The sequence below is a fragment of the Calidris pugnax genome, unplaced genomic scaffold (genome assembly GCF_001431845.1).
Source record: "Calidris pugnax isolate Ruff unplaced genomic scaffold, ASM143184v1 scaffold273, whole genome shotgun sequence".
In the NCBI taxonomy this organism is placed as follows: domain Eukaryota; kingdom Metazoa; phylum Chordata; class Aves; order Charadriiformes; family Scolopacidae; genus Calidris; species Calidris pugnax.
In genome coordinates, this window is record NW_015094508.1 from 2,601,346 (window position 1) to 2,615,952 (window position 14,607).

Here is a 14,607-nt window from a genome sequence, read left to right on the forward strand (position 1 = left end):
ACCTGACCAAAAAATAGTTGCATTGATTCACAGTCTTGTATATATGAAATTTCAATCAGGAAGATCATATTTAAGCTGTTTTAGCAAAAATATTCCAAAGCTGATTCAATATGTCAAATAATTTTTAGTCAACATATTTAGGCATTTAGTAGATAAATTTATATATGGGTTTTTTTCCTAGTAATTTTGTTGCTTTCTTTTCCTGCAGTTAAGAGATACTTTACTTTAGGGTTCATTCTGGCTTGGAAGGCGATGAGCATTGAGTAGAAGGGAAAAAGTAAATACGTTAGCCATTCTCAGATACTACACGTGGTTTCAAGAAGTTTTTGGCATGCTTCATTTGCACCATACAGAGCATGTCCATGTTTTTGCCTTTTGGTTTTCCCCCTGCTTAGGTCTGATGAAGTTTTGGGAAAGAAAGCAGTGAAGAATGAGCCATCTGAATTGTGGTGGACTGTTGTTTGAGTACTTCCTTTTTATAACAAAAAGAATTCAGCATTATAGTGTCCTTTAAGCAGAGAATGATTTGTGTAGCACACTTCCAATATAAATCACTTTCTATGTTCTTTGCCTAATAGGACTTACAGGCACAAGATAGAGCTCACCGAATTGGTCAGCAGAATGAAGTTCGAGTCCTGCGACTGTGCACTGTGAACAGTGTGGAAGAAAAGATACTTGCTGCTGCAAAGTATAAGCTGAATGTAGATCAAAAAGTTATTCAGGCTGGAATGTTTGATCAGAAATCTTCAAGCCACGAAAGGAGAGCCTTCCTACAGGCTATATTGGAGCATGAAGAAGAAAATGAGGTAAGCTAGTTAATCAGTAAAGGGATGTTTCAGGAAGTACTAAGTTATTTTTTTCATCAGTTACAAAGTTTGTCATCTCTTTGAAATTAGAAATGTCATCATATTCCTACCATCTAGTGCTAGAAACTTAATTTTTCTCTTTTTATTTGGTCACAGTAATAGTTCATAATGTAATGGCTATGATTAAAACTTAGTGTAGAATTAGGCATTGCAACTTAAACTCATTCTGCCCTTTTGTAATTTTGGCAAAAAATTGTATTCAAACAAATATTTTTTTTCCAAAACAGATTATAAGAGTTCTGAAATCCAGCTTATATGTTAAAGTAGGTAGTCTGATTTTCAGAAGTGCTAAGCAACTAGCACTACTAAGGTTCAATCATGAAAGACCCTGCTTACGGTGCTTCTTTTGGATCCTGGGTAAGAGTTAAGATCTGCTTTGATGTGCTTAGGACAAGTCAGCAAAACAGCTGTTTCTTTCTGGTGCTGTGTCCAACCTGGACTTCTGGCTATCATTTCCTCTTAAATGGGCGTTCAAAAATAGCTGTCAATTTTTTCCTTATAATAGTGGGAAGTGAGGTTATAAAATCACTGACTGTATGTCCCTGTGTTTTCTTTGCATTCTCTGGAATTGTGATTGTGGAATAGTGAGCCCCTTCTTTTGCCTATCACTACAGACTCTTAATGTGAACAAAATTCAGTGTTTGGATGAAAGCCTCACTTGGGGGAAAGTGTATAAATATATCAATTACATTGAAAATGCAGACTAAAAAAATGCCATTGTGCAATGACCTTTTCCCACCTTGCAAATACCTGGTACCGGTTAAAGACACAGAGGTCTGAAGCCTAATTTTGCCTCTGAGTACGCCTTGTACATCTGTACATAAGGTACCGTATGCATGCTGAAAGAAAAGATTCTGTAGCCATATTACACAGGCATCCTTCGTTACACGGTGTAAAGTTTCAAAGACCAAGGTGTCTCCTTATTCAATAATTGAACTTAAGTTTAAACTCTTTGTCTTCATGTGCATTTAGAAAAAGCTAGTACATCATGAAGATAGAATTTTGTATTGTTGTTTTAGTACTTCTCATAAGGAATTAAAGAAGGCTGTCAACAGTCAATTTTATCAGTAATTGTCTTTTATTTAGGGTGTGAATGCAGAAATAGAGTGATGTATGTGTACCATTTTTGATTATGTGAAGCTGTAGTTCTCAAGCAGCCAACACCATCTGTATGAGTAGATAGATGAACTTCAAACCAATAGAAATTTTCAGTAAGCCTTTGGATTTGTTTCTAAAATTGACATAGTTTTGTTATGTTTTCAAATCCCTAGAAAATATTTATCTGAAAATATTTCAGAAGTCAGGCCTGTAGCTCAGACCTAATTGACATGCCTTATGTCACAGATGACTTCAGAGCAATCCTTTTCTTCTGTGTTGTTCAAATACACTTGGTCTGCCTTCCTGAAGCAAGCACAGATTTAACTAAGGTTTGCTTGCCGTAACCCAGCATCAGTCTTTAAAGCAAGCATTGGTCTTGCAGTCTGATGCCTCATAGTAAGACTGAAGATGAGGCATTGAAGAAAAATTTCTTTGTGGGCAGAGACTATGCAAAACTTTACCCAGACACTAAAACTGCTGAGGGAGTAAGAGGGGTTGAATTCGCACCATCTATCCAGCATTGGTCAGCCATTGTTTCTTCATTGCAACAGCACTGGAAACGAAATTTGAATATCAAATGAGAGATTGACAAGAAAAAGTAAATCTCTCAGTTGAAAGTTATTAATATTGGAACAACTTTGACTTGCAAATACAGACTAACACATCTAATAAAGAGATTGGTTATTGACCACCTAGTTAAATATTGCCATGCTAATCATGCTTTAAACTTCCATATCAAAACTTTTTGCACTTCAGTGTAGAGCACCATATTCTATTCATACTTTTTAAAATGTTTTCATAAATTCACTATGAAAACTCTCTGTATTTTTCTTTCTTTTTTCCTCTCCTGTTTTTAGTTCTAGCAGTACTAGGTAAAGCACAGAGGTAATTTCTGTATATTTAGAAAGATATTTTAGAATAATAGGAATGTATGACAGGTGATTAGAAGTAACTAGTTCATGGAGGCATTTTTTCGTTGGCAATGATGTTTATAATTTTTTTTTCTGCCAAGTCTACCTGGTTGGCAACAGGAATATTCAGACTAACCACAGATTATGTGGACACTCTTGTTACAGCTTCTGCTGTGGGATGCCTTTTTTTTTTTCCAGGTTACAATTTGCTCTGTTTGACGTGATAGGAAGCATGTGAAACTTTCATAAGGGTCACATTCTTCATTGATTATGAAAGAAGGGATCTGTACTCTTTTTTTTTGTTCGTTTGTTTTTTTCTCTGTGTGTGTAACTATGTAACTTTCTTTTCTTGAACACTTGAAGGAGTGCTGACTAAGAGCTCTCTGTTATTTTCCTTGTTGCCTTTTTCATCTTAAAATTTAAATTATATGTACATTATATGTATGGATGGATATTAAGGTACAGAAGTGTTTGTTGGGAATTACATCAGTAAGAACTGTATTTTTTCCGAAGTGTAAAAATCTTGCCACTGGAGGGAAAATAAGATGTGTGGATATAGATGAAGGCATTTTCTGCTTCTTTCTGGAAAAAAGGAAAGCTACAGAATGTTAGTTTTTTGGATGCTATTTGTAGTGTTCTATACTCCCATTCCACTGTATCTAAAACATGAGTTTTCAAGAAAAATTCTACAGCATACTGTAACACAGGTTCAGTAAGCCCTATGTCAGAACTGGTCTGTAGTTCTATAGTTTCTAATTAGCTGTTGTCAGATTTGAAATGCCATGTGCTTTCAAAATCATTCAAGGAGGGAAAGTGAACATAGTGGACTCTTGATTGTGTCAAAATGGGTCTCGAAGTTGTTCAACTTTAACATATTTAGTTGAATTCTGCCACTAAATTGCTTATCTGAGAACTGTTTCTGTTTTTATGAAATAATTTATTTTGGCTGAAGTCAGAGGTTCGTATCTTAGTTTTTAAGCAGATAATGGTCAAGAGAAAAAGTGATTCAGCAGGGCTTTTTTCCAGTATAATGACATGTTTTATTTCCTTTGTTTAACAAGGAGTTCTTGATTCTCCTTGCTTAGAGAGCAAAGAGCTCATAATGCAGAATGGTATGTCTGAGGGACTACTGTAGAACAGCAAAACGGAAATGCATATATTTTAACTGAAGCCCTAACTGCGCATCTGACCCAGGAAAACCACAACCCAAGATTTCCTGGTTGCATATTTGCTCATTTCCTCATTCGCAATTTATGAAGGTCGTAATAGGTCCAAGTCATCTCTCTTGATTATGTCTATTTTGTGTTAGTTCTGCATTGTTGAACGTTTTAAAAGTTTTAGTTTCATTTTCAGTGTTTCACACGTGTCATGCCAGAAGGGGAGTCAGTGCAACGCTGACCTGATGGAGATTGTCACTTCAAGTTGCATGTAGCTTCTTTCTAATACCTTTATCCATCCGTATAACCAGGAGGAAGATGAAGTTCCTGATGATGAAACTCTGAATCAGATGATTGCTCGACGTGAGGAGGAGTTTGATCTCTTTATGGTAAGGAGGATATGATCGTGAGTATATATAGAAGTAGTGTTTTTAACAAAGGCCTTCAGCTTTTGTCATTCAAATATTGGAAAACTTTGTTGGAGGAATAGGCTTTATTTACTTGCATGGTTTATCTGAGATAAAAAGGGTAGCCTGCTTAAATACGGAGTTTCTTAAGTGGCAGAAAGTCTTCAGAGATGCTTGTGGACAGCACAATGGAACGGGGCCAATCTAGAGGAAGAGTTTGGCATGACCTGAGAAATTTACAGTGCAAAACTGATATTCACAGTTTGGCTTGCTAAATCTACAGCATACATTTGTTTTTCAATTTCTTACCACTTCTGGGCTATGAGGAACTTAACAAGATAGTAAACTAGTCGACTAAGAAGAAATTTTCTTTGTGAGTTAACTGTGGCTTGCTGATGGTTTTGTCAGCTTGATTTGAATCAAGTGATTCAAATGCAAGCAACTCATCAGTACTTCCCTTTTTGTTAGTGCTGCTACAACAGTGACGGAATAATTACTGAATTGTCAGTGTAGTCATGGCTCTTGACTTTTAGTGTGTGTACATTGTAAGGATTGCTGAGGGACCTTTGAGAGTTACTGACAGAGCAACAGGAGAATACGGGAGTACTGAAGGTGAAGCATCATCCCCTCTAATTCTGTAGAGGCTGCTTTGTTCTGCAAGGTGGAACAAGAGAGATGCTGACATGTGCATGAATGAAAGTGTATCAGGTAGTATCCACAGAAACAACTGTTGGTCAGACCACAGGTTTTTAGTGCTCACCATCTTCTGCTCAAGGATTCATATGCAAAACTTCATTGTTATGCAAGCGTGCAGGGGCCCTTTTTACATCAGTGACCTTTGTTCAAGTGCACAGTTGGCAAAGGCCATATTCCTCCACATGACTATGCCCTTTGTTGTTGCTTACTTGCCAGTTTAGTCCTTTTGCACCAAGTTACATTTCATGTTATTTCAGAAGAACTGAAATCCCTAAAACTAGGCTGCACAGAAAATGAGTGCTTACAGAAACCTGTCTTTTTAAACTTTCCTTCAGTTTATGGGTGCAAGGAGATACACATTACAGAAATTATGAGGTGGCTATTTGATCCAAATCTCAAAAGGAGTAATTTCAGCCAGATTATTGGCTGAAAATTCCGAGTACCCTGAATTCTTTGAAATCTGTTGGAAAAAGCTTCTCAGTACTTGTTGTTCGGCCCCTGAAGGAAAGAACTAATCCATGGATTGAAAATAGCTGATGAATTTATGTCTGTTTGAAGAAAATATCTACAACTGGCTATTAACAGCCATTCAGTAAACGGTTGAGGGGCCTACAGTGAAGACAGTTCTAGCACGGTGTGGGCTGAATTCGTGTTTTTCATATAATTTACATAAAAGTTTTTAAGGGAGAGTAAGGAATTAGTAATAGGTAATAAAAATTTGAAGATGCAAAGCTAACATGCTTTGAAAGCCAGGGATTTGAAAATACTAGAAACAGTGAAGTTAAATATTAATGGCTAAGAAATAATTTTAATTGTTAATAAAGAATTTTTTTTTTCATTTTACTAAACTGTTTAATTATAAAATACAAGTATGAAAAACAAGTTTCACAGTCAATGTTGTTTGTCTTCTTTTTATCAATATTTTAGGTCTTTCATAGTCAGATAAAGAGCACAAAGATAGGTTTGTATTCTCCTTACCTCAATGATGCCTGTGCCACCTTGTTCCCTCTGTTAAGGTTGTGCAGATGTAATCAGAATTAAGCAAACTGCAATATCCAAGGAAAACGTGTGTTTGTCCACTTAAGTGTTTGTCCACTTAATTAGGCTTAGTGGTGTAAAAACATGTATTTTGCTATTTAAAGTGAGCAGTTCCAAAACAATAGGCAAGAAAGTTCCTTGAGAAGCTGTTCTGTGGTCACTTTTCAAGTCAAAAGTATTCTTTGGTATAGATCCTGATATGTATCTGTAGGGCTAAGTACGCTGCTCAGAAAGAGGATGTGTACAAGTGGACTTAATTTCCCTGACTGTTAGAGGCTCCACATATGTAATAATAGGTAAAAAATCTAGATAGCTTCAAACCTCACACTGTCCTTCCTTTTGCTTCCGTTGCAAATGATGGCACTTCTTCACATAGTAAAAAAGTTCAGAAAATATTCAGAGAAAAATAAGTGTTTCAATGTAACCTGTACAACTTTTGTCATTTCATAATAGTGTGCTTCGACAAGTTTTACTGTTCCTGCAAAAAAAAAGATATTTTTAACATTATATTTCCTTAAATAAATATTCCTAATATAAGAACTGCCTTTCAAGTGGAAGAGTCACCTTTCAAGGGAGGTCTCTCAACAAAATCTCCTTGAATCCAAATTGGCAATATGGCAGTGTCTGTGTGTATAAATTTTTGGTTTTACACTGTGTAGTTTAGTTGTTTTTTAATAAGGACTATTTTAGTTACGTTTTGGAAAGTTTAAGATAACCGTTCATAGGACAGCAGTGTTCTGTGGTTTGTTCTAAACTGGAAGTTTTAGGCCTTGAGCCTGCCAACACTTCTAAGTTCTTCACTTATGTGTCAGCATTGGCAACATAGGAAATTTTTATTTCCAGCACTTAAGCCTTATTCAGGACAGTGTAAATACAGTTACTTTATTAGTTACAATAAAATAAGGTGTATCTGGTTTGGGAATATATGTTTTGATAAGAAATGGGAAGATAGGACAAGAGGTTTCCCAGAGGTAAAGGTGGTTTGAGTAGTATCCTAAGGAAAAAGTAATGACTGTTTGTATCTCTTACATCTCAATTAACAAAGAGTGTCTTTAATTTTCCTTCCCAAGTGCTTTTGTTTCAGAAAACAGCTATCAAAATATACTACCTTAGTCTTCAGTCTTTGTCTTAGAGATAAAAATGGAAATCAATAATCAATGGAAAAAAAAAAAAAAGAAGTTTCAGCATTAATTTCATATACTTAATGTCATTATAATATGATGTCCCTGACTTCACTGAAGTTCTCTGCTAAATAGCAGAGAAATCTATCCCATCTATCCTGTTTGCGCTATCTCTCAGTACAGCTTGCTCGTTGCCAAGTTAGCAATAACCCAAGCCACGTGTCTGGCTTGAGCGAGACATTTTTTGAGATTAATTCAGATTGAATTAGATGTTCTTCAAAAGGTGACCTAGGGAAGTCTACTATAAAAAACTAAAGGCTGTACAGCCCATTTATCATTGTCTGTGGTAATGAAGGATGGAGGAAACCCACATGTATTTAGAGTTGCATCTTGAATATAGTTGGATCAGCAGGCTGAAGACACGCACCTTACCTTCTGCTTTTCACTGAGTTTAGAAATCAGATAGGGCACAAGACAAGATGATGAAGACCACTTGTAAGATATTGTGCCTGAGGTAGTATTTTGGGAATGCTTGTATTTGAGAAGTGCCAAGATGAGAGCAGATTCAAGATATTCAACAGTGGCATCATGAAGCTTCAGTTAGTAAATTTGGCTGGATTTGAGCTTCCCCTATACATAGGTAATACTTCTGTGTCCGTGTCTTGGCTAGAGGTGTAAAAAGACAGTATGTCTAGTTGGCATCCTGTAAAAGTGCATCATCATGCACACAAGGGAGGGGTTGGTGTTTTATTCAGGATGCTTTTTACAAATGCTTACTGGCCAAAGCAGCAGCCTGTTCTGATGCTACAGCAAATTCTAGTGCTAGTCTATTTATGTTAGTTTTTCAAATATGAAAATTAACTGCTTAGTGGCCACCTGTTTGTTTTCTCTGCTTAGCAACTGATTACTGAGTGTTTAAGTACAGCATGACTCTTCAAAGTCGTATTTGTAAGGCTATTGATATTATCTGATTTGAGCTACTTTAAAAAATGCAAATGAGATTCACAGGACCATAGGGGCCTAGGTCAGCATATAGTCAACAGAGAGAGGTGGGTGCTTCCCTGGGAGATTTATAAAGCACCTCACTGATGAGTCTACGGTAGTGTATGGGAATGTATCCTGAATATCCATATTTGTTTTCTGAGATAATTGTTTGCCACACTTGAAATAAATTTATATAATTATTTCAATTTCAGCTTAAACTTTTAACATTACCTTTTAATATTCTTTCCCTAATCTTATCTGATATTTTTGTATGTATTTTGATTTTGCCTAGTACAGCAGTAAGATCAGGAAAAATCGAGTGGTTTAAGCATGTTGGCCTGCTGGCACTGTGTAGGCGAGCTTTTATCTGAATTCCTTAATTTGCTCTTTTGATTACTTTTTTCTAATAAGAGCTTTTAAATTCTCTTCTTCTTCTATTCAGGCTTACAAAACCAGTGTGTTGCAGTTATTCTTTTTAGTTACATAATAATAACACCTTATGGGGCTATTGTCAAGGAACGATTAGTATTTGTAGATCACCTTTATGGATACGATGAAACCATAAAACCCGTGCAAAAGCAAGAGAGTCATTTAATTAACAGAATAGTGTTTTTGTGATCTGCTTTGTATCACTTAGGGTACTGTGTTGTCTCAGTTACTTCAGTAGAAACTGGTTATGGAATATAGAAGTTGAGTGAAAATCAATCATTAAGTGTAGCTTCTTTGTTTGGTTGCATTTTAGAAGTATTTGGAAGTATCATGGAAGGGAAATACCTGTGAAAAACTTGGTTTAAAGTTTCAAGTATTGCTAGATAGCCAGGAATTTGCATGATTCATTTTGATATTTGCCCTTACCTTTTCCCACCTGCCATTGCAGCGCATGGACATGGACCGTCGCAGGGAGGATGCCAGAAACCCTAAACGTAAGCCCCGCTTGATGGAGGAGGATGAATTACCATCCTGGATTATTAAGGATGATGCTGAAGTTGAAAGGCTTACATGTGAAGAAGAAGAAGAGAAAATATTCGGAAGAGGATCCCGTCAACGCAGGGACGTGGACTACAGTGATGCTCTCACAGAGAAACAATGGCTGCGGGTAGGTTGTTCGTTTTTTGGTTTTTGGTTGTTTGGGATTTTTTTTTTTCAGTTGAAATGTATTGATATGTGTTGTTTTGTTTTTTTCTTTTTGAGACTACAAATTTGCACTAGGGAGAGCACAATGTCATAGTTAAGGCCTAAATGCCCTTATTATCTGGCTTTTGTGGCTGTGTTGAGGGCATAAGTAAGTTTTAATCTGCATTGCTGAAACTTAAAATGCTGAATCAGGATTATCGTAGCTTTCTATTGCAACTATTCTTGACATATTTCTTAGGTCTTTAGACTCTTTGATAAGTGTCATCTTTAAGATATATGAAGAATTATTTTACAGTGGAGAAGTGTGTATTACAGCTTTGTGTGTTGCAGAAGCCTAATTTTGTTACTTTTTAAAAAATATCTGAATTTAACCCTTTTAAGAATTTGGAAACTTTCACAGAAGTCGTCTTTCACGCTATTTCATTTCCAAGTCTTGAGCATTTGTTTGCTCCACTGATATCAAAACCATTGATAAATGGTGTAAGAATTTAGGACCTGAAAGTAAAAATTCTAAACTTAACTCAGACCAAATCTGTGTTTTTGTTGTACTTGAGGATTCTTGCCGTTCTTCTGCAAAATACATATCTAATGAATTCTATTGCATGTGCCTTTTCAGAATGGTAGTAACAGGAGTGGTAAGGAGGTGAGGATTGATTGCTGGAAAGTCTTCTCAAAACCAGGAAGTTTGATAATTTCATCATTTTAAAAACATCAAGTGTTCTATTTGCAAAACTAGTCTAAGTGATTTGACAGAGTATGTTTTGTCATAGAATACTTAACAGACTTAATGCCAACATGAATATACATTGTATATGAATTTACATGTGCATAATTTGTAAAAGATAGGTAGAAATCTTACCGATTTCAGTTACAAATGTGATGTTTGTGCATTGTGCAATACTATTCTAAGAGCTAATCCAGAGTCTGCTGCTGGGTATAAAGCTAAGGGGAGTGAAGGTTTGACTTATACATCAGCTGTAAATCTAAGCAAGTTTATAAAACTACAGGAGTTTGATACTTGACATTTGCAAGTAGTCAGTGAAGAAGAAAGATGTAGAAATGTGAACTCCCATCTGGATTCTCAAATGTTTACACTTTCCTTCAGTGGAAGTGCTTGAAGTATAGTGTACATTCTGCTTAAGGCCGTTTTAAGCTAATTATTTTTAATGATGAAATACTCTGGCTACAAGAACATAGAAGTTTGCTTCAGCTTGCATGCTTTGTGTCTTAAGTTGGCTCTGATATTTGTGTTAAGCACTTTACTGTCAAAAATGGTAGCCCTAAAAAAAAATATCTAATCCATCTTCCTACTCAGGGCAGAATCAGCCAGTCCTGTGTTATTTATAATAGATGTTCATCTGATCTGTTCTTCAAGGCCTTCCCCTAGCAGTGAATTTAGAAGTCGGCAGGGGAATGTTTTTAATTGCTTGGCTTTCCTGTATATTTTATCTGAATTCTTTTGTTGGATTTTAAGCCAATTACATCTTCTTCTGATCGCTCTGGTCATGCAGAACAGGCTGCTGCCTTTCTTTTTTTAACATTTCTTTATGTCATAGAAGAGTTGTTTCCCTGTTCAGTTAAATCTTAAGGTTAACAACCACAGCTCATTCAGTCTTTTCCCTTAGTTCCTGTTTTCTAGATCTCTTGATTGCTTTCACTGATTTCCCCTATCTGTGTTTCTCCTATTTGCAACTGATGTCTTTCTGCAAGTTTGGGCAAAAGCTAGATATCAAAATTCCAGGTGCAGCCTCATTTGAATAAGGAGGAGGAGTTCATTTGCATAACTTCTAGGATACTTACACCCCATGATCCACTATATCATTTTCTTAACAGTAAAGGTATTGATTCGTACTGAATTTTTGATCCAATATAAGCCCTTAATCCTTTTCTGTGCATCTATTTCCTGGCTAGTTTTTCAGAATCATGTTTTATATAGCAATCTTTCCTTCCTAGGAAGAGGATTTAGCATATGCCCTTGTTGAATGATATCCAAGTTTTCTTCACCCAAATTATTCTGAATTTTAAACCTGTCCTCAGGTGAACTTTGGGTCAGCTTGGTGCTCTTTAGATATTTAGCAGGCATACTTTCTATTCTGTCTTCCTAAAGACACTAAAACCACTAAAAAGCACTGGACAATTTGATAAAAAGCCATTAAGGACTATTCTAGAAATAATTTCTTACCAGTTTTCCATTTACTTTATAGTAATTGTTTTCATTGTTTGCTTCTGAGACAGTTGTGTGAGGCCAGGTCAGAAACCTTGGTAGTCAAGATGGTACGTGCCTTTTTCAAAGTGGCCTGTTGAGAAAAATTAGTCTCTCTCCTCCTCCCTATTGAGTTGTTAAGCATGTTCTCAAATTAGCTAAATTAAAGCTAAGTCAGATTGCTGCACAGTGCATAGCAGTCACTACTGTGACACTATTGTATACATATTTTAACTTGTGCTTTCAAATGGACTTGAGAGTGTGTTGAAACAAATGCTTGCATTTGTTTGTAGTAGGAACTACTAATACTGTTTACACTTTTTATTCAGAGGAATTATATTTAGAGTGTAACACTGCTTACGCAGGTTCAGGATAAAAACTCCTGTCCATTGGGAGGGTACTGAATTTTTCATGATCTTATTTTCTGTGTGTGTGTGAAACAATTCTTTGTCACACCCATTGGCTTCCCACCACCATCACTTTTATGTCTTTTTTGAGAATGTAAGAGTTTTGTGTTCAGTAATGACATCTCTGGAAGACTAAAGAAAAAGTGGTAATGTTGAACAACATTTTCAAGGGAATCTTTAACTATGTAAACATAGAAATTTGTGGTAGATAGTTTAAAAACATTTGTATTTTGTGGCTTTGTCACTTTAACTTGTAACAGTATTGTGTATATTGCATGAAAACCTTGCATTAATCATTTCATGTTAACTTGAATGCAGTGAACTGCTTCTGTCAGTAAGACTGGATAAAATTGAAGAGCCAGTAATTTCTGATTTAAGAATGGTAATTTAATTCATTAGACATCCATTGACCCATGTTTTGTTTCATGCCACTTTTCAAAGGTAACTACAGATACTTCTGGTTTTATTGCAGTGTTACAGAAGAATGAAATTTATTTACCGGCAGCAAGGGATGCCCCTCATTTTATCTCATGCTGTGGCTGCTGTTACAGCTTTGTAACTATCTTCTCGTGGGGTTTTCTGGAGTAAAACTTTGCTTTCATAATATGGATATCCAGTCCTCAGCTGTCTCTTGTCTTTGTGTCTGTGGAGTTTTGCCTCAGCCAGCAGCCACAACTCAGACAATGATCAGCTGCCTGCTCCTTTTTAGTTAGAATCTGAGCCATTTGCTGATACACCCAACACTGAAGAGTCTAGTTATGGCACATCCCCACAGGATCTGCCATATACCTCTAGGTTGGTACGCATGCATGAGTGCTGACAAAGTATGTCAGCTCCCTCTGTGTTAGGAGGTCAAGTTATCTCAGTTTGGAAGCAGGAGGCGAAATAATTACAGGAGCCAAACCTATGGACATACGCAGTGTTTAGTGAGATTATGCTGCTGCCCTGAATGAACCTGAAATTCAATAACAGCCTCCCAGGGAAGCTGTAAGACACAAGCGGTCTTCATCACTAGCTGTCGCTGCAGCCTGCTGTTCTGTAGCTGTTGGCATGACAACCATATTTCAAAAAAAAACAAACCAAAAAACCACAGGAAGGAGGAATTTGCTTCCTGATCCTACTACAAAGCATTTATATTCTGGAGGTATTTCATGCTCTAGCAGATTCTCTCCCTGCACTGCTTGTAACAGGACTGCAAAATACTTCATTGGATTCCATGACCGATTCTTTTCTAGAGGGATCATCTACTCGGGACTGCATTGCTTAGGGCGGGCTTCAAGAATCAGAGGATTTGTTTGAGTGCTTGCAAGACTCTGAAGATGTTGCACCTAGGTTGAGCTTCTCATTCAATTTAATTGCTGGCTAGGTGACATGAATAAAGTTTAATTCCCTAGTTGTGGATTTAATTTTAAATAGCTTTGCATATTGGCCAGGGAAACATATTTAAGTCCAAAATGAGCAGTGTCTTGTTTACCTCATGCAGACATGCAGGTCAACTATTGTGGACTACTGGTTTTGCTGATTTAAAAATTATAAGTGAAATTCAAGCATTTTGTCTGCAATTAGTTAAGTTTACTTACATTTAAAGAAAACCAGTGCTGGCTTTCATAGATACATATTCATACACATTCATACATATCTGGTGAATACTGTTTAACATAATTGTGACATAAATTTGATTTGCTTTTTTTGTTTATCTTTACTAACTAAGGTAAATATATGGTATAATAAATCACACTATCTAGCAGAAGATGTTGGACGTATTTTCAACTGTTTTCTCATCAGCTGGAACTTTACATAACTTTATGATTTTACATACTCTCTAATAGTCTTAGACCTGTTGAAAGTTAGGTCTGGCATCAGAGGTAGTGAAGTTGGGCCACCTTGTTACTACAACTTGACATAAATTACAGAAAGTTTTCAGTGAGGTTTGTGTTTTCTGAGAGAGCTTCACTTTTATGCATACCACTTTTTAATCAATACTAAGAGAATACTTCAAGATGTGGTTTTGTACTCCATGATGGTGGAATTTGATCTTTCAGTAGCGTTTGATAGATACTGAAATAGCTGTGTGGAAAATCAGCATTACTTTTCATAGTTGTTTTAGCTTCACTTTTTATCTACTGGTTTTTATTTGTAATTGTAGTGGAGACTTTTTTTTAATATAGTCTATATTGAAGGCTGAGGTCTTGTGAAGGAAGAGAAAAGAAATAACCTTTTACTCAGAGCATACTTTACCTGAATAGTTCCTGTATGTGATAGCCCTCCACCACTGTTTTTTTCTCTTCCTTACTCCCCTATACCATTTCTGGTAGCAATTGCGGAATTTCCTGACTTGCTGCTAAACCTGTTTAACAGTCGAGTTGGTGAGTATTTGCCCAGGGCATTTGAAGAAAATTGCATTCTGATCTAAACTCTGCTCTGTAGTATTGAATTGCAGATCAAATTGAATTTGTTAAGCTGTAGGGAAAAACAAGTCACTTTTAAAAGACTTTGTTGCTGGAGGCTTAAAAATTCCACTGTCCCAGGGTGTTGTCTGTTTTGTGACCAGCAATCATCAGGATGCCCCAGGTCCTATTTTTTAA

At 36.3% G+C, this 14,607-nt stretch overlaps 1 protein-coding gene across 4 annotated transcripts in view; it reads left to right on the forward strand.

Annotated features, from left to right (window-relative positions):
* Positions 1 to 14,607, forward strand: part of SMARCA2 (SWI/SNF related, matrix associated, actin dependent regulator of chromatin, subfamily a, member 2) — a 109,129-nt gene that overhangs the window by 63,463 nt on the left and 31,059 nt on the right. For all 4 annotated transcript variants that reach the window (XM_014964952.1, XM_014964953.1, XM_014964951.1 and 1 more), the window contains 3 exons: positions 579 to 806; positions 4,344 to 4,421; positions 9,156 to 9,374. In XM_014964952.1, coding sequence (XP_014820438.1) covers positions 579 to 806; positions 4,344 to 4,421; positions 9,156 to 9,374 — 525 coding nt within the window. The remainder of the gene's footprint in view (positions 1 to 578; positions 807 to 4,343; positions 4,422 to 9,155; positions 9,375 to 14,607) is intronic.